Raw genomic sequence first — 26,519 nt, forward strand, 5'->3', positions numbered from 1 at the left:
GTCCACTTTACAGGATTCCTAATTGTGGCAGTGGAGCTTATCTGCCCTGTATGTCTAACAGCAGCTGGCACGCTCTAGCTCCTGTGACAACAGCCTTGATTATACATGTTTTGTAAATAACATTTCTGCTTCCTTTTTACTGCTAAACAGCCCTAGAATACTTGCCTCTTGCCCTGTCCGGGGGACGGCCAACCACAGCTACTTCTGTCTCTATGGCAGGCAGCAAATATTGACAGAGCTCAAACAGTCAACAGCAGATTCACCAAGATTTCATATCTCATTTTTTATTACCAATCAAAAATAAATTCCATATATTGTTTAGCAAATATTATCATTGTTTTGTGACAAAAGACACAAGAGTCATAACAACAAAACTCCCCGAGAGTCAAACTCATAACAATGCCAAAATAAATCACAAAAATATACAAATTAAAATCTTATGCAAAATAAATATGAGTTATTTGCTACGGTGGCTGTGACCTGCCTACCCATTTGGAGGCCATTTGCAAAGGTCTCCCTTCACAGGAAGACGCGCAGGGGGCCAGCTTCAGGGTATGGCTCAGCCCAGGAACCAGAGGTTGGAATAGGAAATGAAAAATTGCACTGGGAGGAAGAAGTCATCGAACCAGTAATATTTGGAAATAATTATGACCCTCTGCAAGAAGTGATTATAAAAGGGGGAGGGGAGGGAGGGGAGGAGGGACCATCCGTCCATAGTAACCATGTGTGCAAAGAGGTAGCTGTGGAAGTGTGTGTACCTGCTCCCTTTACTTCACACACACTCTCGTGGTTCAGGCCAAGGCAGTCTGCTCCACCTGGCACTCAGGTCTCTCAGGAACACAGCTTTGCAAGCTCTGTGGGCTCAGAAAAGAAGGCAAGCTGCTCCTGTAGAAAACTAAGGGGTTTCCCCCAACAGGGAACAAAGATCTGGTGTCTTTTTTCCTTATGGCTGAGAACCCACGGTGTTGCCACATTCTCTCCAGACTTTTAGGAATAAATTCAGTGACTGAGGAAGACTTTAAACTGGCTGGGGGCAGGCATACTTGGTGCAAGGCATTTCCTGGACCCAAGAGTTAGGACTCTCTGGGCACCTGAAGAGCGAGCACTTGGGATGACAAAACGCACTGGTTGAGGAGTGAATCAATCACACTCAGGCGGAAGGCCTGCAGTTTCCCTTGCCTGATCTTGGGCCCCAGCAACTGTTCCACCCAACAAAAGGGCCAACATGGACCTTGGTCCCGCAGCCTCCCCAGTAGTGGGAAGCCTGGAGCTCTGCAGCAGGGGCTGGTTCAGCCCCAGGGAAAGGATTTCAGCGCTGAGGCAGGATCTCACGTGGGTGGCGCTCTTAGGGTCCAGTACCACTAGCTTCAGCAAAGGCCAGGATGACATCTTGCACTAGGATTACAGACACGGGGGAAAGAGGCTGCCAGCTCTTGCCTTCTCGGGGGGAACCTCCTTTCCTGCGTTCTGTAAGTGTGTGAACAAGGTCAGGTAAGCCTTAGCCACAGAGGAAAGGGCATGAAGAATCTGCTTAGGTTGGCTTCCTACATGTCCTCTTGTCCTCAATCCCCAAGAGGCATTAGGGTTTGGGATCAGAAGTGGGGAGTCTGGAAAGAAGGGCTTCCTGGGTCAGTGACTGAGACTTGACTTTCATTGTGGGGCAGGAGGGGGATGGTACTAACTGCCAACAACGCGGATGCCCATGACCAGCATCCCTCCTGGAACCGAAAGGAGTATCCTAGACAATTCACCTCTAACGTAGATGCTCTCTCCACCTAGGGGGAAACCTTTGGTAAAAGTGAGGGCAGGGCCTGGGGAGCAGGGGTAAGCAATCTTAAAGGTGTGAGCCCCTGCCTAACACTTTGAGTCAGCCCCAATACAAGGGGAGAGTTGTCCAAAGTGGCAGATACAAAGCAAACTAACAGGGCGGGGGGGGGGGGGGGGGCCGGCGGGCAGTGAGAGTCCTCAGCCTAGCCCCAACTCACCAGGAGAGCCCATCGGCAGAGTTCTAGGAAATTCCTGGATCCAGCGATTGATAGGAGTAGGTGTGCTCCTCTCTGCAGCTGGGAGTATCATGTCCCTGATCACAACTACCCAGAATCCCTTGGCCTCAGCGACGTCAGACAGCCTCAATGCACGTGTCCAGGCAGTTGTTCTCAGCACGAGTTGATTCTTCGCTTCCTGGGAAGAACTGTCTTCCTCCCAAGAGAAAACCTTTCTCCAGTGGGTCTCTGGGATCCCATCTCTGGAGGAGGAGCAGGAGGAAGAGTGGGCTCCCTGAGTCAGGGACACAAGCCAGAAGGTCATGGCTGGGAGCAGATTATGGCTATGGCTTCCTGGGGTGAGAAACCCTACCCCTTTTAAAGTTTTTGTGGAAAAAAAATTTAAATAAAGTTCCTTAACCCTGTCTTCCCTTCCCCAAATGATATTTAAAAAGAGGAGCAATGAGCTTAGTTCAGAAATTCTCTCAGTAAAAAACAGCCTTGCTCACAGTAGCTGGCCCCCTGCCCTACCAGTCCAGGGCCGGGCAGCTGCCACCTGAGAGCTGTTCAGAGGTCCTGTCTGAGGCCGGGTCCCCCACAGGCTGGAGGCCATCTGGCTGCTCAGTTAGACAGGCTATCTGCACCCCTTCTGGCCTAAGAGGCTCCCTATCTTCACGTGGGCCCACTGGGGAGGCCCCCGCAGGGCTGGCGGGGGACCCCGGGCCCTCCTGTCAGATGGCGCTCTCGTGCGAGGCTTTGTGCAGCAAGGAGTTACGATCGTTGAGAAGAGTAGTGGTCTCATCCACCACAGGCAGCTCAGGCTTCTCTGCCAAGTTCTCCGTGCAGATGGTGCACCCATCCATGGGAAACTGAGGGCAGTTCTCCATCCGTGAAGCCAGCAGCCCATTCTGGTACTGTTGCCGGGTGATCTGCAGGGGGAAGGGATGTGGTTCACAGAGAGTAGGGGCTGGGAGGCAAACCCCACCAAAGACCAGGGGAAACAGGACCCGCCGGGACTGAGGCTGCACGTCCAGAAGAGAGGACATGACCAGGTGGTATCCAGAAGCCTGGAGAAAGAGTGAAGAGCAAGAGTAAGAAGGACACGCATCTTAGGTCTGGGCCCTCTGTGCTGTATGTGGTGGATGAAAGAAAGAAGTTGCTGACTCCTGCGGCAGAATGATCCAAATGCCCAAGATGAGGAAGACGGCACTGCCCAGACAGAGGGCTGTGGGAAGCACTCACCTTAATGTACTGGAGGTCCATGAGCGCCCGGACACTGAAATCAGAGATGTACTGGCCCAGGATGGAGCTGCCAAACTGGTTGCTGCTGCCTGCCAGGGGAGCCGTGCCCGACACATCCGCGCGGTCCGGATAACTGAGGGAGGCTGAGCGACTAAGGGTGGTGGAGTGGTTTGGGGAGCGGTCTGGGGGGAGAGAGAGAGGCTGTCAGGCCAGGAGCCGCCCTGGTGCCCTTGTCCCATGGATGCCCAGGGAGTGGTGCCCCCACCAGGAACGGGAACAGTTCTCAAGGACAAACAGAAGCTCTAACTGCAAAAGGTCTGACCTCATCAAAGCAAACAAGTTAGTGTATTCAGGAGTGTTGTGCAATAAGTATTAAAAAGTCTACTGAAACAACGCAGAAAACAAAAAACCAAAGACACAGAAGGTTTATGGCTACAAAACCCCTCATTTCCCTGACAGCTGACCAGTCAAGGGCAAGGATCACCCTAGCACGGCAGACAAGCTGCTATCCTTGTCTCAGTGACAGCTTATGCCAAGAGACATAAACTGCATACTTTTAAATTATATTTAAAGGAAGAATATATACCTTGCACTCTCTCACAATGCATACACACACCACCTCAACATGACACCTTGTTTACAACTTAAAACGCTCCTAAGAGGTCAAAGGCATGTTCTGCCCATGACCTGTTCCTTGTGGAACAGTCCCCCCCTCATGTGTCTCATGAGCCCCTGGCCCATCTGGCAGGGGGAGAGGGGGCAGCAGGTTCCTCCCCTAGGAATCTAGAGCCCCCAGAGCTCCAGGCTGCCCACTGCGGCATATTCTCAGGCCTGGTCCAAGTCCCCCTCCCATGAGGCAAAGCTGAGGTGGTGGTGGTGGCAGCGCCTCTTCCCGCCACTAGGGGCAGCACAGGCCTCCATTCAGTTGATCATAACCAGGAAAGGGGAATGACTCAACCTCAGAGGAGGAAGGAACCAGCTCCTTATTTTGAAAAAGGAACCGCACATATTATTGTACATCGTTAGCTCTTATTTTTGAGAACACTTAGAAAACAATGAAATGCACAAAGAAGTTAATTGTGAAGGCATGCTGGCTGGTTTTAAACAAACAGGAAGTGGACTAAGCTGATTTGCTTAAACTTTAAGTTACTAACTACTCAGTTAGCTATTCTAACAAATAGCCCAGTGAAGAGAGCAAACAGTGAATCCTTGGGGCCAGCCCCGTGGCCGAGTGGTTAAGTTCACGCGCTCCGCTTCGGCGGCCCAGGGTTTCACCGGTTCCAATCCTGGGCAGAGACAGGGCACCACTCATCAGGCCATGCTGAGGTGGCGTCCCATACAGCACAACCAGAAGGGCCTACAACTAGAATATACAGCTATGCAGTGGGGGGCTTTGGGAAGAAAAAAAAAAAGACGACTGGCAACAGTTGTTAGCTCAGGTGCCAATCCTTGAAAATAAAAAAAAAAGAACAAAACAAAAAACAGTGAATCCAGGTGACTGAATGACCAGTACAGCTTTAACTACGGGAGACTGGGGGGAATAATACTCTCTCTCTGAACCTCATTGATAAAACTAGGAGTATACAGTCTGATATTCTATGACTGGGTATTAGAGGATCATGTGCACGTAACACTTATTCTAACTTAACACTTCTGACTAAGTTCCAGAAAAAAACAGAAATACTAGGGCTTTACTTAATACTTCACATCAATTATTTGGATGATGGAATGCTTTTAATTAATGCTTCTTAACACTCCAGAAACAGGAAGTGAATTTAAAACCAATATAAATTAGTGACATGACCTATTAAAAATAGAGGTCCTAGAAAGAAATACACCAGGGGCCAGCCCAACGGCTGAGCGGTTAAGTTCGCACGCTCTGCTTCTGTGGCCCAGGGTTTCACCAGTTCAGATCCTGGGCACAGACCCAGCACCGCTCATCAAGCCATGCTGAGGCGGCGTCCCACATAGCAGAAGTAGAAGGACCTGCAACTAGAATATACAACTACGTACTGGGGGGCTTTGGGGAGAAGGAAAAAAAAAAAGAAATACACCAAACTATGCAGTGTTTGTTTCTGAATAATGAAACTATGATGCTTCTTAATTTTCTTCTATTTTTTAGAGTAGACTTTTTTTCTATTTTCCCAATTTGCTAAATAAACTATGTTACTTTTATGATTAAAACAAAACAATAAGTATAACAAAAAAATTGGAGTTTTTGACTTGGTAATTCTATTTCTGAAAGAATATTCTATGGACAAAATCTTAAACACAGATAAAGTTTTTTCATAAAGAGGTTTCCATCATGGTGTTATTTAGAATACAGATGCGTGAACATGCGTAAGGGAGGGAGTAACAAATGAAGGCACACCTGCTTGGTGGAACACAGCGTGGCTCTAACTAGACAGCTTATGGGAAAGCGCCTCTGTTCCCACATTAGGGAAAAACATCAGGATTTAAACCATGTATGCATCAACTTGGCCATACATGAAACAAGAGCAAGTACAAAAGAGCGGAGAGGGAGGCGGAGGTCTTGGCCAATGAAAGCCAACATGGACCACTCTGTTCTCACCAGCCAGCCCCCTGCTCAAAGGCCATTAACAGCTCCTACTTCCTATCACAGCCAAAAGCTGTTGTGTTTGAAAGGGACAAGTGACTTCTAAGTCATCTTTTTATATTTTTTTTAAGAGGATCAATTGAAAAGTGTGCTTTGGTACAGTTAAGAAGGAAAACATACCCAGCTGCACGAAACAATCGAGGGAGGTGATAGGTTTTTAGGACTGTCTGGGCCTCAGGAGACTTTTTAAGTTATGCACTGAGCCTGGAGCTCAAAGACACTGGTAATGAAGGCTCTTAAGGCTAGAAATCTGATGACAAGACCAGCACTCTCCACTACTCTCTGCTGCCTGGGTATCTGTGGGATGGGAACCCCTCGAACTGAATGAATCTGGCCAACACAGCTCCCACCAATCCTGGGACAGGGCTCAGGCGTGTGACATACCAAAGGCCAGAAACAGCATATGGCATTTGGCCTTTTCTAAATATTCTCTGATTGTAATGGCACATTTTAGTCGTAATAGAGAAAAAACAGAAATAGTAATTGAGCTCTAACTAAACACTTTATATCAATTCTCTCACAGCTCCCAACAATGCTAAGACGTGAGCACATGCATTGTTCCCATTCACATGAGGAAACCAAGACTTGGAGAGCATCTGTCAGCTCCCCAGAATCATTTAGCGAGTAACTGTGGGGACAGCATTCCAAAAGGGCACTTCTAACTGCCCAGCTGCTGCCTCCCCTTGGCAGGCAGACACCAGCAGCAACAGAAGGAAAAGCAAAGCCTGTGAAGAAAAGTGGGGAGTGTTTTAGAGAAAGCTGATGAGATGACAAGTCCTCCTGCTGAGGTTTCTGTGTGGCCCTGATCGGGGTGCTCAACAGCTGGTCTGCTTAGCCTGGCGGAAGCCACCCTCTGTCCCCGGCATATCATTAGCTTGTGTGTGTGTGCACACGTGTGTGTAGGTGTGTGTCTCAAGGACTGACAGACCTTTGGGGAAGCCTTCCAGGACCAAGGCAAGGCCACCCAAGACTGGACCCTAGGCCAAGCAGAGCCGGTGCAAATCAGGCTGGCCCACAAGTGGGAACAGGTGAAATGCCCCCAGGCATATGGGGAGCCCCAGTGCCTGCTGGGAGAGGTTAATGCAGCTGTGGTGTGCGGGCTCAGGCAACAGGTGGCAGTGCAAACTTCTCCAGCCGTGCCATGTTACCTGAGAGCCAGGAGAGCAGGGAGTTCCGCTTGCCAGGCGGACACCCGACCTGGGTGGAAGGCACTGGAGCAAAAGAGGAAAAGGTCAGTGATGGCGGGGTCAGAAGGCAGGACATGGAGCCACAGGAACAGGGTGGAGAAGCAGACCTGCTGGGGGCCAGGCTCCCTCAGGCAGAGAAGAGAGGGTGCTCAGGGCCAACCAACAAGCCCTGCTCAGAGAAGGGCAGGAGCAGACCCAGAGCTCACACGGTGATTCTGGAGCTCCCCAGAAGTCATGTCCCCTCCCTTTCAGCCACTACAAGCGGGAACTAAGGGCCATCAAGTCAAGGGACACAGCCCAGGATTCTGAGCCAGGCCTCTGAGGCATCACTGCAGAGGAAGGCGGCCTGGGGGAAGTGTCCCAGGACTGTGTGCCTTTCTGAACATGATTTCCCCAAGCTGTGCCCAAGGCGTGCTCTCGGGAAGGGCAGAGAAGTCCTCTCCAGGCCTGAATTATCCAGACAGGGTCAGCCTGCTCCCAAACCCGGCTCTGGAGCCTTGTCTCCCCATGCCCTCCCCGAGGAACCTGCAAAGTCCTGGCTCATGCTGGTGGAGGGGCAGAGAGGACCTGCCAGTGGATGAGCTGAGCGGCGTCAATACGCATAGATGCCCTGGCCCCCACCACGGGGTCCTCTTTGTCAAAGGACAGCAGCCGTCACAACATAGCAGCTGCCTGGAGCTGCAGCAACCCCCACTGTGTGGTCCACCCCCAGCACCAAAGAGGACTTTCACTCTCTAGCCCATGGCAACCTGGGCCCCTCTCAAGGCTTGAAGGGATCACACAACTAACAGGGAGCCACTCAGGACTGGAGAAGCAGAGGGCACTGGGGTGACCAAAGTGGCCCTTCCCTGGACTTCCCATAACCTCTGTGGGAGGGTGTCCAGTCCCCTCTTTGCCCCCAAGTCCCTTTATTCCATCAGAACCAACCTTTAACCAAAAGGCAGTAGGTAAGTCCCCTGAAAAGCCAAGCCCATCTGCAACCTGCCCAGCAAACAGCCCTGGCCTGGCTCCCACCCATGGGCACTGTGGAGCCCCCACTCCCATGCCGCAATTCCCCTGTCCCAGGCCTCATGAGCAGGGCCCGCAGCCTCCCTCCACCTGCCTCCCGCTCTCAGCTCTCTTCCCACTGTCACGGCCAATGAGGCACCGTGGCCCACTTGCCTGCTGGCCCATTCCGCTGTTGTTCTTGCCTCTACTTAAAACCCATTCACAGCTTCCTGCTCCCTCTCACAACCCAACACCCAACCCTCTGGGGCTCCCTCACACGCCCTTACTCCCCATGGTCTTCCTCCCCATCTCAGGACATAACCTCGGCTCCCTCCAGGCCTTTGCTCAGAAACCCCTTCCCATCACTTCCCCTCCACCCTCTGAATCGTGTCCAAGGGGGCAAGTCACTGCTCTTCCAGGCCACCTCCTCAAGGCACTTGCAGCTCTGGCCCTCACTGGCCTCCCTCTCCCCTGAGCCGCCTAGGTTATGAGCCGTCTAGACTGCCCTAGGTTCTAGGGTGCCAGTCAACGTCTCTCCCCCAGTGCGGCCCAGCGACTCACCAGAAGCGGACGAGGACAAGGCCATGGTCCCATAGTAGGAGAAGGCACCCGTCTCAAACTTCATGTTCTCCTTCCCAGCCTCCACCTCCACCTTCCCCTGAAAGAACGCAGGGTCAGGGTTACAAAGAGTGAGGGGAACACACAACTGGGGGAAAAAAAGGACAAGGCAAGAGGGAGAAGTGAGGAGCGAGTGGGACCGTGGGCCACATGAGGGACAGCTGACTCCAGAGGCCTGAAGAGCTCTGGCGCACTGCCCTGGGGGCCTCCCAGGAAGAGGGTGGGCAACAGGGAGCAGAGGCTCAAGGGCAGGCTCTCAGCAGGCGAGGAGGGGAGAGTGGGCACAGGAGGACGGGTGTGGCGCAGGCTGCTCACCTGCAGGATGAGGATGAAGTAGTCGGCTGGCTTATTTCGGGTGTATAGGTAATGGCGGACGTAATACTTGTTGTGATCGTCAAACTTGAGTTCCTGAATGACGTCTGGGTACTTGAGCAGCCGAAGCAGGATTTTCTCTGATATCAGAGACGGGCTAAACTGTGGAACCTCTGGAGGAGGAGAGAGGAGGGCTTCACATGGGGCCTGGGCCGGGCGGCGCCTGGAAGACGGCCACCGCTGCCGGAGACGGCTCCCTCACTGGCCAGGCCTTCCCTTCGGTTCCGAACCTCCCTGGACGGTTCCAAACCTCCTTGCCTCTGGGCTGGTTAGACTCTAATCTGTCCGCCCACCTGGGCTTGAATGGTGGCTCCTGCGCTAAGAGTACATGACCTTGGGCAAATTCCTTAACCTGTGCCCCAGTCTCCTCATCTGTAAAATGGGGTTAACAACTTCACAGGGTGTTGTGAGGTTAAACGGGAGAACACAGGCACAGCTCTTAGACACGGTCTTGGCAAACAGAAAGTGCCTGATGAATGTAATTACCATTACTACCATTATCAACATCGATATCCTGGCAGGAAAAATAAAGGAGAAGGAATGAGCACACCTTTAGCTAGTGAGGGCTGGAAAGGAAGTCAGATTGGGTGGGAGGGGATGGAGTAGGCAGGCGTTTTTCTAATCAATCACCCAGATCCCCAAGGGAGCTTTGAATGAGGAGTGAGAGAGATGTCACTGATCTAGAGGTGAAGTCTGTGGGACCTGGCATATGCAGGCAGGGGGAGGGGAGAGACAGAGTGGACCCAGGCTCCTCAGAGTTGGTGGGACCCGCAAGGGTTGTTGTCTGCACCTGGGCGGCCCCCAGCAGGTGGAAGGGCCTTCTCCCTCCTACTCCACAGGCCTTGTGGGCCCGGAAAGGCCGGTGCCCACTCAGGAATTCTCAGTGGTTATTTTCAAAACTAACACAGATGTTTCCTAGAAGTTTGCAATGGCAACCCATTAACAGGGAAAACAAATCGCAGGGGCCCCCCCAGGGATGGAGGTAAGCCGCCTTGCCCTGAAGCTTCCAGAGGCAGCCATGTTTCCCTCACACCTTTCATCTGCCCAGCCTTTGTCCCCGAGGCCCAGAACTTCTCCCTCGGTATTTCAGCAACGCCTGAAGGCCCTCATCTTGCTCTTACCAGTGGCAAGGAAGCGATGAGCAGCCAGAAGGAGCTGAGGTGAAATCTTCACCTTGAGCTCGTTGTCAGCATCCTTGAAGGCTGAGAAGTCGCGTTTGTTCTTCTCAGACACCCGTTTTCGGCTTCGGTTGTCGGCTGTAAGAAAAACAATCTGGAACTGAGAACTCTGTTCCCCAAGGACTCAGGAACAGACTGGAACCCGCCAGCTCCCAGCTCTGTGGTTCCTTCTTCCAGGCAGAAGCAGCAGTGTCCGGTCAGGGCCGGGTCCCCAGGCTGACACTGAGGCCCCAAGGCCGGGAGGAAGAGACGGGGCCTCCTCTTCACTGCTCCAAGCGCTGTGCTCCCTGCTTGCCCTGGCCAGCGCGAGGCATGGAGTTCCTGGGTCTCAGAGTGCCAGGCCTCCCACATCCCTGCACTGTGGACTTTCTACTCAGGGACACCACCAGATGTCAGGTCTGAGCAAGAAACGGGGTCTGGGCCTGTGGAGAGAGTGGAACTCACTGTACATGTCTGACTCGTCCAGAATCTCTGACTTGATGATCTCCTCAATGACGTCCTCCAGGGTGACGAGGCCCAGCACCTCATAGAAGGGGTCACCTTCGCCCTCATTGTTCACCTTCTGCACGATGGCCAGGTGGGACTTCCCTGGGGGCACAATACAATGAGTCAGACCAAAGCAAACGGACCAGTCATGAGTTCCTCCACCAAAATATTAATGCATTTCGGGCCATGAGTCATTGGGGTGGGGTCATGGGTGGTTTTTCCCTTTTCTGTATTTCCTGAAGTTCCTACTGCAAACAGATATTGCTTTTATGAAAAGGAAAACCAAAAGTATTTTTAGTTTAAAGCCATTTCACTATGGACTATTTGTTTAAAGAGAATGAAAATGGTAAGGTCCTGCCCGGTGCCATATATCAGGGGCTCCTGGAACTCGTGGCAGGGGAAAGACCCACACTGACACCTCATGGACAGAGGAGCCATCAGTCAGAGACAAGTGTGCCAGCAGGACATGGGGCTCCCCAGAGGACCCACACAAAACACCCCCCATGGGGACCCACCCCTCAAGGGCCATTCACACTCCTTGCCCAGCTTTCCTTGGCAAACCTCCCCTGCAGGCACCGAGGGGCTGTGATACTGCCCGAGGCAAAGGCTCTCGTTCTCAAAGCCATTAACAAACTGGCCCAGGCTATAATTAGGGCAGGCAGGTACTATAATTAGAGAGGGGCCACCCCTCAACCTAAAGCAAGAGAGTTAGGAGGCAGAGGGCGAGGAGGAAGGACCCTCCACAGAAGCCTTGTGGGGTGGCAGGGCTGCCCAGGCCCTCCTTCGGGGCTCCTGCCCTGCTCTCGTGCCACTTGCCCCAGTGCGTGACAACAGGGAGACAGCCAAGAAAGGCTTGTCCTACGCTCTAGGTCAGAGGGAACTGTGTGCCCCACAGGAGGGGACACAGGTTTGGAGCAGCCTCAGAGAAAAGCCCCGGGAGAGCTGTGAAGGTCCAGTTGGGGTCTCCCGCACAGCTCCACCTCCACAAGCCAACGTGAGTGCTCCCTCTAAGGACTCCTCCGTGGAGGGTGTTCTGCAGGTCTCCACGGCCACAGGAAATCCCCCAACCCCGGGATGTGCTCTTCAGAACCCTGAGGGGCCTCCTATGGAGAACAGAGAGATGCCAGTTCTCATGACCAGCACCTTAAAAAATAAAGTAAGTAAAAAATATTAGAGTTCACCACATGTGATGAGGGGGGAGTACTGTTTTGTGAAACTTTTTCACACACGTGCCAGTCACTACAATACACTTATTTTCAGCTACGAGTTTTGGTCAGAAAACTTTCAGCACCTTGCTAGACGGAACCATGGCTAGACTCAATTAAGAAATTCCCAGTGTCTTCTAGAGATGAACCAACAAGAGTGAGAATCTGCCAAGGTCCTACAGCAGGCAGCAGCCAGTCAGGGCCAGCACCCTGCGGTCGGCCCAGGGCCTCTTTGCCTGCTGGAGGCTGCCCACCCAGGAGTGCCCTTCTAAGAGAGAAACGATGCTCCCAGGGGCCTGGGCAGCCAGCTAAACTATGTCATCAGGCAGGAACCAGAATTGAAGCAACCTAGCTCTTAGCACCTTGCAGACCAGCACGTTCTAAGAAGCCCAGTACTGCTGCCCGGGGTTGGGGGGACAAACAGGCCCTGACAGGTTCTGATCAGTGGGCAGGTAAATGCGTACATTTCAAGAGGCCAATGTGGCAGCACATTCTCAACAATAAGGGTCCCTAACCTTGGACTCAGAAGTCCCACTTGTAGGAATCTATCCTGAAAAGCAGGAAGGCCAAAAAGCAAAGGGGTTCCGTCAGAGCAGTCTTTTTAACAACCTCAAACCAGACTCAGCCTAAATCAAGAGCGACGGAGCAGGAGCGCTGAACTGGCGCCACTGCTGCCCGGGGGAGAAGGCACAGGGCTGGCGGACGAAATGTGGAATGAAGCCCAAGACCGGCTGTTGGTGGAAGAGCAAGCAACAGGACAGAACGCCCGATGCAACCTGCCCGCACAGAAACGAGGGGGGCTTGAACTGCCCTGGAAATGTCTGGAAGAGGTCACAGTGGTCACCTTTGGGGGGTCTGGAGTTTGGGGGAGGGGCCCTATTATCCCCGACTCTCTACCCTTCTATATTGTTCTATTTGACAGGATGTTTTACTGCTATAATTGAGAAAGAATTAAGAGGAACAAACAAAATTAAGGGGAACAAACAAAGGGAAACTGGTGAGAGTCCGGGGTGAGCGAGGACCCTCTGTGCCTGAACTGACACAGACTGAGCCCCAGGGAAGTGTGTGCCTCTGAAGGTGGCTCAGCGAGCAGCACTTTGCTCACACCCAGAAGTCAGAGTCCTGCAGAGAAGAGACGAGGCTTCAACAGTCTGAGAAGGTGTCCTCCCCACTGAGACCTCTCATCAACCCACGGCTCAGAACAATCCCTGAGGGGCCAGCCAAGTGGCACAGTGGTTAAGTTTGCATATTCTGCTTCGGTGGCCCGGGGTTCTCTGGTTCAGATCCTGGGTGCAGACCTACGCACTGCTTGTCAAGCCATGCTGTGGCAGGCATCCCATGTATAAAGTAGAGGAAGATGGGCACGGATGTTGGCTCAGGGCCAGCCTCCCTCAGCAAAAAGAGGAGGATTGGCAGCAGATGTTAGCTCAGGGCTAATCTTCCTCAAAAAAAAAAGAACAAATCCTGACCCTGACCAACAAGAGTCACGGGTGCGCGGGGCCTCACAGAGACAGGCTGGCGGCTTCTCTGAAGGACAGAAATATCCCTCCTGCAGATGAAATGAGCCGATTCCTTGAGCCCAATCTTGGGGCCACACTCAGCCATCCCGCCTTCTCTCCAGGCTCCTTAGTCCCCAGAATCCACTGGCGCGTGTGGGTGCCCTGTAGGGGCTGCACCTTTGAAACACCAGCCCCTTGTAGGTGTACAGACCTGGGCCCCAGCGACGGTCACCCCTGCTCTGCATGCCAAGTGCTTGGTGCACTGGCGCTGATTCTGGAGGCCAGTTAGGGCCTCACAAAAAGGTGCTAGACCGCGGGCCAGTCAGTCATCCCCTACTGGCCCCACCATGGGATCCTGGGCTGTGTCTGCCTTTTTCTAATTTGTCTGCCCAGAGGGGACATTTTTTTGTCTTAGCAGAATCTTCCCCTCCCCTAGCCAGAGAACTTCTGTTGCCAAGGCAACCTCCAATGGTGGAGTCTCATGCTCAGGCTGCAGCCTTTGACTAGGGGTCACTCTCTCCCCTCTCCTGGAAATCCTTCCTCCCCTTGGCTTCCAGGACACCGCTCTCCTGGTGTTCCTCTGAGCTCAGGGGCTGCTCCTTCTCCCTAGCCTCTTAATACTGGAGGGTCCCAGGGCTCAGTCCTTGCCTTGTGACTTTAAATACAAACTATATGTCAGGGCATCTCAAATAAATATTTGCAGCCCAGCCCTCTCCTGAGCCCTCCAGACTCATATATCCAACTGCTGGCTGACAGCTAGCTCCTCGTGGACATCTACCGCCCTGAACTTAACACCGCCAAAACCGAGCTCCTACCCTTCCCCCAGCCTTCCCCAGCGCTGTCTATCCAGGTGATGGGGCCATGGGGGAGTAAACTTTGCCTCCTCTATTTCCAAACCCTTCTACATCCAACCCTTCAGCAGATCCTGTCAGCTCTGCCTGCAACGGACACCCAGGACCCAACCTCTTCCGGCAGCCTCCATGGCGACTGTCCTGTTCTGGGCCACGTGCACCTTCTCACCCAGAGGGCTGGAATAGCCTCTCACCATCTCGCTGCTTCATCTGGACCCCGAGCCTACTCTTAACGCAGCACAAAGGGGACCCTCTTGTGACAAACGAAGTCAGGTCACCTCACACCTCACCCAAATCCCTCCAGTGGCTCCTGACTTACTCCAAGTAAAAGCCACATTCCTCAGAGTGGCGGGGGTCCCAAAGCCCTTCATGCTGACCCCCTTGCCCCAGCTCCTACTCCTCTCTCTCTCTCATATGCTCCAGTCAGCCACACAGCCGCCTTGCTGCTCCTCAGACACCTGAGGCTGCTCCCTCTACCTGGCCTGATCCTCCCCCACACACCTGCACAGCTGGCCCCCACCTTTAGGTCTTTGTTCAGATGTCACCCTCTCCCTGAGGCGTACCCTGAGGGCCTCACTGAAAACTAAGCCCCTCCTCCAGCACCCCAACCTCAGTCTTTAGTTTATCACCTAAAATAAACAATATAATATGCTTACTCATCATGTTTCTCGTTTATGGCCCGTCTTCTCCCACTAGACTGCGAGCTCCGTTACAGCAGAGCCTGTATTCAGTCTGTGTTCCCAAAACTCAGGTCAGTGAGGGGCACACAGTAAGTGTTCAATGAATATTTGTGGAATGACTGACTCAGTTCACATGGATGATCCTCGGGAGAAACGTAACCAAGAGGGGTGGGGGAAAGGGATGGAGACTGGGAAAGAATTATTTTGAATTTTAGTAATGAAGAAGTTTCTGTAATTCAGAAATTACTGTTAAGAGATTTACCGTTTAAAATAAGAGCATCAACTTAGGACTTAAATTTATGATTCTCATTATAGGAAATTTAAATCTAACATAGCACTTTATTTTAACGAGTTACCTCATTTTATTATTAGTGTCCATTTAACTGGATAATTGGATTTTAGGGGTGGTTGGGCTGAGAAATGAAACATAAAATTTAAATAATACATCTACCCCAAAAGCTGAGAATCCTACATTTTTCAAAGCAGCTCCCTTATTCAAAGAAAAAAGACTGAGGAAATATAGCAAAATGTTCACATTTGGCTGATCCACATGAAATTCAAATATTTTGACGAACAAAAATGACAATTTCATATGATTTAACCTAACGCCATAGGGGATTCAAGATGGTTTGTTTTCTTTTTTATACTTTTGTTTTCTTTCTTATAGTTTTATGAATAGAAACTCCAAAATTTCCATTATCAATAGTATTAATTTTATAATCAGAAAGAAACACATACATTAAAGTAACTTCTAAAAAACTGGCACCTGCTGCCCCTGGAACTCGGGCTTCCTGAGACTTCCAACTCAAGCACTGCTAGAAAGGGGCAGCCTGGCTGTGGGAAAGGAGGCGCCTTGAAGCTGCCGCCTGAGGTCTCCTCTCAGCCACACCTGGCTGCAAGCTTGCCCACTCTGCCTGTCCTCGGCCTTTGTCCAGCCAGGTGGGCCAGTCTCCTCCCAGGTCAGAGAACTGCATGCGAGGCCTCTAGAAACCCCAGAGGACTCGGCAGATGCAGACAGCAAGCCGGGGCCTCTCTCACTGCCTTCTCCCACCTGGAACAGGGGCCAAGGAGTGAAAGGACCCCGAACCTGCCTGAGTCCCTTGACAGTCCCCCCATCACCTCTTCCTCCTTCCCCTGGCTCAGCCCTGGGGGCCCCTCAGCACCTACTGCCCCCACCCCCGCCTGTTCTTCCCTTCCTCGCACTTGCTCGGCTGCCACGCCTGCTTGTGCCTTGGCTGAATGGCATCCATTTCCCCAGGGATGGGGCTGCACCTCCGCCAGGCCTGCACCATGACCTCACTCCTCTCCACGCCGCCCTCTCCCCTCCCACCCACGCCTGGAGTGCAGCACACGCTCCAAACTCTTTGCTGGCTACACACTGGCTGGTCTCTAGGGGCCCCAGCAAGCCCGCTCCTCCGCCTTCCGCAATGCCGATTTTAGTAAACTGCTGTGTCCTCCTCCCTCCATAAAAAACTTTATAATCTCTCAAAGACCATAAGAAAAACACACTAGTAGGTGCTGGGTTTCAAAGTCCACAGGGCCCTGAGAGAGCCCTACTCACCAGCTCCAGCTGCCTTTTCTCATGGGGAAGATCCAGGGGCCCCAGATCAGACATGGGAGTCCCACCACCCTCGAGGGTGTCCTCGGCATCTTCCTCGCTGACCTCCTGACATCCCAGGTTCCCAGGATTGGCCCTGAGCTCTCAGGCCCTCCTACGGGGAGAGGCGCTGGCCAAGCTGCTGGAAGACACAGACATAGGCCACGGGTCTGCATGTGCAGACCACAAGGCACCCTGATTTCCTGGGACTCCCCCTTCCTTTCTTCCCTCCACCCAGGCCGTGGGCAGGATTAAGCTGCTATTAATAGTGCTGACCTCGTCCAGCAGGAGGAGCAGGGCCCATCCCAGCAGCCAAGCAAGAAGATGGGCTGGAGTAGGAGAGGAACCAGAGGGGCAGGCAGCAGGAGCCAAAGCCCTGGCACAACTTCCCACTGTCGGCGGCGCTCAGCTCCACGCGGGTGGCAGAGTTACACACAGAAAGAAGACTGTCAGGCATCCACAGCAGAGAGGGCCAGGGAGGAAGCTGGTCAAGCAAGAAGAAACTTGAAAGAACACTGAGGAGGTCCTTAATTCTAATATAAATTAGAATATATTATAAGACCAAAGGGACTAAAACAGTGCAGTCCTGGAGAGAACAATGGAATTTTTTCTTCAAGATTCGGCAGTACGTGTCAAAAGTAAAACGTGCAAGACTGCACTCAGCCATGTCTTCCACTTCCGGTAAAGACCTTAATACAAAGGAAATACCCAGGCCAGCGTGAAGACATGCCCAGGAGGGCACATCCAATGGGGTTTATGACACAGTATTGCAGCCACTGAAAAGCCTGATGCAGACATGGATTTATCTAGAGATGGCGGTTTACCGCTTGTACAGAGCAAAAAGGTACAAAACAGGACAGTAAAAGCACTACCAGTTTCTTTCACTTTTGCTTACTGCATTTTAAAATCAACATGTCTCACTTTTTTAATTTCACATTTATAATCAGAAAAGATAAGAATGACATCTCATTTTGAGAGGAAGAGAAAAGCAATATAGTTCCTTGCTGGTGTAGGGGAGGAGGAGGTTTCCTCTCCCCAAGTGTGGGTTCGTCTGGCCGGAGAACGAATTAAATTCACATGAGACAGAATAGCAAGAGAAAATTAAACAAAGCTTTATGAGGAACCATGGCCCGGGGACTTTCTTCCCGAAGGAAGAAAGGGCACCGAAGAAGTGGGGTGCACACAGTGGTTATATACCCCCAAACGGGGTGTTTCACATGTGATTGAAATGTCCCTCCCACAATAGTCACAAGATTGCCCTGTCGGCACAGTGCTTGATGGACACAGCAGGTAATGGTCTGCTATCTCGGTGGGCGTAGCAGGAGGCAAGTCTATGTCTGGAGCTGGGCGGTCACAGGTGAGCGCAGCAGCAATCGGTTCCTAGCCTAAGAAAAGAGGCTTAATCCTTAAGGAATGCCAACGTTGGGAGGGGGAGGGAAGTCAGTTACAGGAGGTTACCAGACTAGCACAATAAAATGCAGATTTTAAGTCATTGCCTTTGGTATTGATTAAGAGTTTTTAAAGAGAACATCATCTCCTTTTTTCTTCCTGGTACAGAGAGGGAGGCACATTTTACAGATAGAGATTTACCTTACAAATGTAAATATGTCCTAACAAAGGGCAAGTTCCATTCCTCAGAGCCTCCTTCCCTGTCCCAGTTTATCAAAAGCAATCAGCCTCAAATAATCCTGATGCCAAAGAGACATATCTTGGGGTGGCCAATTCCAGGTCCCCACACTGGCAATAGAAGAAAACACACCAAAAATACTCATATTTTGGGTGGTGGGATAATTCTTAATCATTTCCCACTTTTCTAAGAGTTTCTGCAATAAATATATTACTTTTATTTTTACTTTTTAATTAAAAATACAACATACAGCCCTCTGCACCTCGTGCTTTGCATTCAGCGATGTCACAGGAGCAGAGCACCTTTCCCTTCCCCTGGAGGGGCCACTGCTGAACGCCAGGACGGACTGACCCTCTCCCTTCTGCTGATGAACACAAGACTGTTTCCAGTTTTTTCTACTGCAAACAACGCTGCAGTGAAAATCCCTGTAGAAAATCCCTGTGTGTCCATCATTTGACCCTCGTGAGATTACGATACATTTACAGCTGTGGGGTCACTAGGTCAAAGGGTTTGCGCATCGGCAAATGGGACAGAAACTTCCAAACTGCCTTCCCTTGTAGGGCTCCCTCCCAGTTTACACTCTCACCAGCAGAAATTATATTCAGTGGTTCCTGATCCCTTCCTCAATGCCTAGCACGAGGTTAAATATACAGCAGGTGCTCAGTAAGTAAGCTACCAGTGAAAATACTACATTATAGCTGGTTATGTTTTTAAAGGGAAAGAAATGAAAATGGAAGGTGAGGAGAGGAGAAAAACAGAGTAAAGCAGAAAAAAAGAGAGAAAGTGACAGAAGGACAGCTGCACAGAAGAGAGAAATGGAAATGCAGGCATTGTGGCCCACTTGCCAAAGTCCACAGGTGAAGGGATTTCTAGAGACTTGCCCAGCCATCCTGAGCAAGACAGCAACACAGCCAGACAGCGCATGCATGCCCAGAAGAGAGCCACAGCCCACCTGGGACCTGTTAGCAGGGTCTCCAGAGGGGGTACTCATCCCAGACTCCGTTTACGTTTATTTTTAATCCAAAATAAATAAGCAACTTCAGCGTTTGTTTATCCAGACTGACAGCAGGCTGGACCAGGTCTGTGTGCCGGCTGGTCACTGCAGGAAGGGGCTCCCACACTGGCCCGCTGCAGACGGCGTCTGCTCAGTTACGCGGGTTTGCAGATGATGTTGAGCACTTTTAACCAAATATACGCTCACGAAATGCACGGTCGCTTAACAAGGGCCCTGCAAGGAATTCGCAGAGTGAAGAGAACACGAATAAAGCAAGCGAGGCGCCCACACAGGCCAGAGGGGTCCCTCACCGCCCCGCCCCCCTCTGTCAATCAGCAGGGGCAAAAATCACTAACAGTGGAGTCAGGGCTGGGTGGGTGGCCAAAATAACGCAAAATTGTTAAGAAAACTATTTGAAACAGACTTACAGCCACTGTTAGTAATAAGGAATCTCACCATAAGGGTATTTTGTGCCTTGAGAAAGCACATAACGTATAAGCCAGAGACAATGTGAAATGGTAACCGTTAACAAGACATTTAAAACAATGGTTACTTCATCTTTACTTCTTTAAAAACTTTTTGTTTTATAATGGGCCCCGGGGGCTGCCCCACATGCATCTCCTTCTACCGAAGCCTCTTCACGGGAGGAAACCGAGGCTCAGAGAAGTCCTGTCCAGGATGCACTGTGTGGGGGTGAGCAAGTGGGTTTCAGAAATGGGACTTCTCCAATAGCCTTCTTCTTTTAACCCAAGCACCCCAGGGTGAAGCTGTTGACAGGAGACCCTACAACTCCTCTCTCACCCTGGGGACGGTCTTCATGCCTTTGATTTTTCACTTAGCCTGCAGTCTCTAATGTTTTAACCTTTTATTACGGAAAATATCAAGCATACAAAAGTACAGGAAATAATATAATTACACCCTCAGGGCCCTTCACCTAACAAACAATTAACTCCTCTGGCCAATCTTGTTTCCTCTTTCCTCCCACCCACTCCACTGGCTTATTTTGAAGCAAATCCCAGATTTTATCTGTAAACATCTGTAAATTTTACAAGTATTTCAGTAAGTACTTCTAAAACGTATGGGCTCTTTTTTAAAAAAAAAGCAAAACCACAATGGTATTACCACATCTAAACATACAATTCCTTGAGATCATCAACAGCATTCTAATTTCCCCAATTTTCTTACAATAAAAAAATTTTACATCTAATTTTTACATGATTTTTTTTCTGATATTGGTAACAAAAGTGGAAAGAAGGAAATTAAGATCACTTATAACCCTGCCTTCCAAAAATGACTACCATTAACTGAGCATTCTCTTTGGTTTTTTAGTATTAATATATACAGATCAAATATTACAATATGTATTTTCGCCACAAACTGGATCATCGTATATATAGTTTTGTATCCTGCTTTTTAAATACTTTACATTCTCTGTATTTTCCCATGTCATAAAAATATTTCAAAAATTGAATGGCCTCATAGTATTTCATGGTACATGTATGTACATAATCCCAATCCCCATTGGGCTCTTAAATTGTGCCTTTCCCCCATTTTTTTTTTGGCCATTATGAAGATCCTTGTAATAAATATATTTGGTTATATCTCCAAGTCCTTAAGATAGATTTCTAGGAGGAGAATCACTTGGTCAAAGGGAGGGTTTTTAAACCTTTCTTAAGTTATCCAAGGGGTGAGTTCAGACCTAATGCTGATGTCTTCGTCCTCAGTGATGTGGAAAACTCTCCTGGAGGATACAGCCAGCGGCAGTTTAGAAGGCAGGGAGGAACTAGAGAACTAGAGGTATGTTATGCAGCAGAAGAAAATAAAGTGGAGAGAAGATGCAGGCCCAGTTGACAAGGCCTCCGCAAGCATGGGAAGGGCAGAGGGGGGTGATCAGGAGGCACCTCGGGGGTTTCCAGCCATCTCGTCAGCACCACCAGCCTTCTTTTGACTTTGGACTCTTCCAGCAAACTGCTTCTCCCTTTAGGCTCAGTCCTCTCTTCTCAGGAGCTCCTCTGGCCTTTTCCCCTGTAATCCTGAGCCGTCTGGCCTCCCGCCCCCACCCCCCACCTAGAATGAGCTCCTTCCTGGTTGTACCTCTCACTGATTGCCTACAGACTCACAGCTCACTTACTGCCCTGTGAGGCACTCATTCTATAGACCTGTTTGTGCAACCAGCTGATAACCTACAGACAATCTAAAAGTTGGACCATTACTAATGAGCCCACATGTCCTATGTTGGTCATGAAGATATAATCGGAAATTCTGTGAAATACTTTGCTGACATCAGGACACATTAAGACTGGAACTAGCCTTCTACTGAACTAACCTAGTAAATCTTATCTCTTTCACCAAAAAAAGAAAAAGCTTTTTTTTCTTGGTAAATTGATAACCATATATCATTTCCAAATGCTTACAAATTATTAAAATCATTCTAGGGGCCAGCCCAGTGGCATAGTGGTTGAGTTCATGTGCTCCAGTTTGGCAGCCCCAGGTTCACAGGCTCAGATCCCGCGCGTGGACACACACACTGCTCCTCAGGCCATGCTGTGGTGGCGTCATACATACAAAATAGAGGAAGACTGGCAACAGATGTTAGCTCAGCGACAATCTTCCTCACCAAAAAAAAAAACAAAACATAACCATCATTCTAGACCTTCATATCAAAACCCGAAGAGGGGAAAAACAGCAACATCCGACACAATGGAGGAGACATTACACTGGCTATTAGAAGTAGAAGCAGGGGAGGGGGCAAGAATATTACTTGCTACGCTCAAACTTGCTCGCCTAAACTGGGATATTACTTTTAAGAGGAAAAGACAATTATTAAACAATCTTTTCCTGCCACACAAAAAAACTAACAGGGGTATCTTGTAATATCTCTCTCAGTTGTTTTTTTTTTTTTTAATGGCAGGAAAAAGAATTATAGACCTATCTCGCTCATAAATGTAGATGCCAAAATTCTAAATAAAGGTATTGGCAGGTCAAATCCAGTGAGGCATAAAAGCAGACTACATCATGGCTAAGTCAGGTTTATTCCAGTTATGCAATAAATGTATATGGGTTAACATTCAAAAATCGATCAGTGTAATTCACAACAAAGGAGATCAGTCATTCAGTCATCTCAACAGATGTTTAAAAAGCATTTGCGGGGCCAGCCCTGTGGCTGAGTGGTTAAGTTCACGCGCTGCACTGCGGCGGCCCAGGGTGTCACTGGTTCAGATCCTGGGCGCGGACCTAGCACCACTCATCAAGCTGTGCTGAGGTGGCATCCCACATAACAGAGCCAGAAGGATCTACAACTAGAATATACAACTACATACTGGGGGCTTGGGAGAGAAGAAAAACAAGAAGAAGGAAACAAAAAAAGATTGGCAACAGATGTTAGCTCAGGGCCAATCTTTAAAAATAAATAAATAAATAAAAAGCATTTGGTAAAATTCAACATCTATTTATTACAAAAACTCTTAGCAAAGTAGGAAGAGAAGGAAAATTTCTTGATCTGATAAAGGAAAATCTACCAAAAACTACAGCAAAATCATACATAATGATAAATTTTGAAACATTTCCGAGACCTAATGAAACAAGGATGCTCACGTCACCATTCAACACAATCCTAGATGTCCTTCCTAGGCAGTGAAATAAGGCAAGAACAAGATATAAAATGTACAAAGCTTAGCACTCAGTAAATAAAATGGCCATTATTCACAGGCAACATAATTATGTGTAGAAAATCCAAAAGAATCTAAAATAAATTATTAGAATTAACGAGTAAATTTAGCAAGGTCACTATACAAAAACTAACTATATTTCTCTATACTTGTATGGTATAATAAATAATATATCTTCTTGCCATTTGCGACAACATGGATGGACCTGGAGGGCATTATGCTAAGCGAAATAAGTCAGACAGAGAAACGCAAATACTGTATGATCTCACTTATACGTGAAATCTAAAAAAACAAAACAAACTCATAGATACAAAGAACAAACTGGTGGTCATCAGAGAGAAGGGGGGAGGGAGGGGCGAAATAGGTGAAGAGGACTAAGAGGTACAAACTTCTAGATATAAAATAAGTAAGTCACACGGATATAATGGACAACACAGGGAATACAGTCAACAATACTGTAATAACTGTACGGCGACAGATGGTTACTAGACTTAGCGTGGTGATCACTTTGTAATGCATATGAACGTGGAATCACTCTGTTGTATGCCTGAAACTATAATGTATGTCAACTACTTTTCAATTAAAAAAAAAAAGAATATATCTGGTCTTTGACCCTGGTTCCTCGAACAGAGATTCAAAAACCTTTGGAATTTCCTGAGCAATAGAAGTGTCTTTATAATGTTAATGAGACGACTCTAGGTGGACCCTAGATAGCTTCAGGACAGGGCTGGTCCCCAGGAGAACCTGCCCTACTTTCAGGGAAGGGAAGGGGGCTGGAGATTCGATCCAATCATGTGGCCCACAACTTAACCAACCATGCCTAGGTAATGAAATATTGATAAAAACTCTGTACCCCAAAGCTCAGCAGTTTCTGGGGTGGTGAACACACTGATGGCCAGGGGGCTGACCCACCCTGACTGGATGGGGAGAGGGCTCGGAAGCTCAGCATCCCAGACAGTTCCAGCCCTCATCCTATGCGTATCCTTAAAAAGAAAACTATAACCATAAGTGTAGTACTTTCCTGAGTTATGTGAGCCATTCTAGTAAATTATCAAACCTGAGGGGAGTCATGAGAACCCCCGAATTTACGGCAGGTTGGTAAGAAGTACACAAGTGGGCGGCCCCCACCTGTGGCCGGCATCTGAAGTGAGGGCCGTCTGGAGGACTGAGCCTTAGACCTGTGGGGTCTGATGCTAACTCCGGGTGGTCAGCGTCAGAATTGAACCGTAGTACACCTCACTTGGAACAATCTGCAACAAACATTTGGAAAATAAAATTCTAAAGACACCACTTAAAATCACCAAATACCTAGGAACAAATGTAAGATGTAAGACTTCTACACAGAAAATGATGAGAACATAAGCAAATGGAGGGGTAATCATGTGCGTAGATTGGAAGATTCATTATTATTAAGATGTCAGGTCTTCAAGTTGATCCACAGATTCAATGCAATTCCACAAAATTCCCAAGCAAAAGGATAAGAATAGTCAACCTTGAAGAACAAAGTACTTAACATTACCAGATATTAAAACTGATTATAAAACTACTGCAATTATGTCAGTGTAGTACTGGAACAAGGAAAAATAAAGAGACCAATGGAATATAAAGGCTTCCAGAGACAGATGCACGTGCCAACACCATGGCTCAGTGGGGAAAGGACAGTCTTTCAGTAAGTACTGGAATAGCTGGATATCCGTATGGATAAAGAAATGAATCTTAACCTGTAACACATCAAAAACAAAAATTCCAGAAGGATTATAGAGCTAAATGTGAAAGGTAAACAATATGGCTTCCAGAAGATAACAGAGGATCCTAGCTTCCCGCCTGTATACAGGCAAAGAATCTTAAGCAGGATATCAAAAGTACTAACCATATGGATGGTAAGCATATGACAATGTGCTCAACATCAATAGTCACTAGGGAAATCTGTATTAAAATCACAACGTCATACCACAGACCTACCTGACTGGTTAAAATAAAATAAAATAAACAAATAAGCAGCCGACAATACCAGAGTTACGCGGACAGGAGTGTAAACTGATACACGCACTGTAAAAAACCGACTCATCTGTGCCCATACCATGTCCTAGCAATTCTACTCTAAGGTCTATTCCCAACAGAAATGCCTACATTTAGTCACCAAAAGACATGCACAAGAGTATACTCTTAGTGCTCAACAGCCTCAAATGAAACAACCCAAATGTCCATCAACAGCACCATTGTGGGCTGTTTATACACGGAATACTAGACAGCAACAAAGACGGAGCTACGGCTGCACACAAGATGGATGAAGCTCACAACCTAACACTGAGCAGAAGGAGCCAGATACAAAAGAATGCATACTGTGTGATTCACCTTAAACCTTCAGAAACAGACTAAGTAACCCATGATGACTTTGGGGCGGGGCAGTGGCTGGGAGGTGCATGGGGGCGCTTCTAGGGTGGTGCACTGTTCTGCTTCTTGACTCACTGGTAGTTACACAGGGCTGTTCCTTTGCAAAAATTATAAAGTTGTACACTTAGGATTTATGCACTTTGCTTCAATGAAAAATTTGCTTTGAAACAAATCTAGGTGGTTGCCAGAGGCGAGAGGTGGGGGGTGGGTAAAATGGGTGAAGGTGGTCAAAAGGTACAAATTTCAGTTAAAAGATAAATAAGTCATGGGGATATATGGTACAGCACGGTGACTATAGTTAATAATATACTGTATTATATATTTGAAAGGTGTTAAGAGAGATCTTAAAAGTTCTCACAAGAAAAAAAATTTTTATAACTGTGTGGTGATGGCTATGAACCAGACTGATCGTGATCATTTAGCAATATATACAAATGTGGAGTCACTATGTTGTACACTTGAGACTAACACAATGCACTATATATCTCAATCAAAAAAAATCTAGAATCGACAGTAAATTTTCCAGCTGGGAGTTACTGGAATATCCCAATCTTCTGGTCTCTTTCTTAATCTCACTGAAAAGTGACAGAACAGCGGCTCAGAGCTTGGCCTCTGGAGGGGAGCAGTCTGGGGTTGCCACTTGGCTGTCATGTGACTGGGAAAGAGTCAGGCTCTCTGAGCCTCAGTGCCCCATCTACAGCACTGGAGGACTAATTAAGTATTCGATAAAGGCTAACTGTTAGAGAAAGCACTTCCTTCTTCCTGCTCTACCCTCTTCCAGAGCGCTGGGTCTGGGGCACCTCCGGGGACACGGGGCCTCCTGCGGAGTCTCTGTTCCCTTGGAGCTACCTCTTGTCTTTGCTGCTTTTCTGGCACAGCACTGAGCCGGGTGCTTCACATGCCTTCCCTCACTGAATCCTCACCACAGCTCTGTGAACCGAACACATTAACGTGAGTGACCAAATCACCAGCAAGCAGAGAAATTCTTCTGAGCCCAAGAGGCAGTCTCTATTTTGAGCCTCTCATGAAATAAACTCCACTGCATGAGCATTTACTCACTTTTAAACTCAATCTGAGGGAAGTTTGATGAGAGATGGACATCAGTTTAAAACACAGGACTCCAGGTGACTGTGCATGTGTATGTATGAGAGACAGACAGACAGAGAGAGATAGAGGAGAGAGACAGAGAGAGACAGAGAGAGAGACAGAGACAGACAGGCTGCCTGCCTGGAGGGGGTAACTGTGTGTCTGTCTGTCTGCGCCGGGTAAGTGCGTTTCCTGTGAGGGGAGAGTGTGCCTCTGTGTGAGCCTGTCTTTGTGTCTGTGGGGGTGGGG

The 26,519-nt window shown here is 49.0% G+C and overlaps 1 protein-coding gene and 1 long non-coding RNA gene across 3 annotated transcripts in view; one reads left to right on the forward strand and one right to left on the reverse strand.

Annotated features, from left to right (window-relative positions):
* Positions 1 to 268: 268 nt before the first annotated feature.
* The window catches only part of CNNM4 (cyclin and CBS domain divalent metal cation transport mediator 4), a 35,375-nt gene continuing 9,124 nt past the window's right edge, over positions 269 to 26,519 (reverse strand). The window contains exons 2-9 of one of the 2 annotated variants that reach the window (XM_008536027.2): positions 10,628 to 10,771; positions 10,127 to 10,261; positions 8,949 to 9,118; positions 8,577 to 8,673; positions 6,990 to 7,052; positions 3,225 to 3,406; positions 1,986 to 2,911; positions 269 to 1,467 (exon numbers count right to left, since the gene is read on the reverse strand). In XM_008536027.2, coding sequence (XP_008534249.2) covers positions 2,714 to 2,911; positions 3,225 to 3,406; positions 6,990 to 7,052; positions 8,577 to 8,673; positions 8,949 to 9,118; positions 10,127 to 10,261; positions 10,628 to 10,771 — 989 coding nt within the window. In that variant the 3' untranslated portion in view covers positions 269 to 1,467; positions 1,986 to 2,713. The remainder of the gene's footprint in view (positions 1,468 to 1,985; positions 2,912 to 3,224; positions 3,407 to 6,989; positions 7,053 to 8,576; positions 8,674 to 8,948; positions 9,119 to 10,126; positions 10,262 to 10,627; positions 10,772 to 26,519) is intronic. The other variant, XM_070573546.1, reaches the window with a different exon arrangement.
* Positions 11,361 to 14,886, forward strand: LOC139075689 (uncharacterized). Its single transcript, XR_011526346.1, has 2 exons — positions 11,361 to 11,825; positions 14,293 to 14,886. It is a non-coding gene; the product is annotated as an uncharacterized lncRNA (long non-coding RNA).

This window comes from Equus przewalskii, chromosome 14, assembly GCF_037783145.1.
Source record: "Equus przewalskii isolate Varuska chromosome 14, EquPr2, whole genome shotgun sequence".
NCBI lineage: Eukaryota > Metazoa > Chordata > Mammalia > Perissodactyla > Equidae > Equus > Equus przewalskii.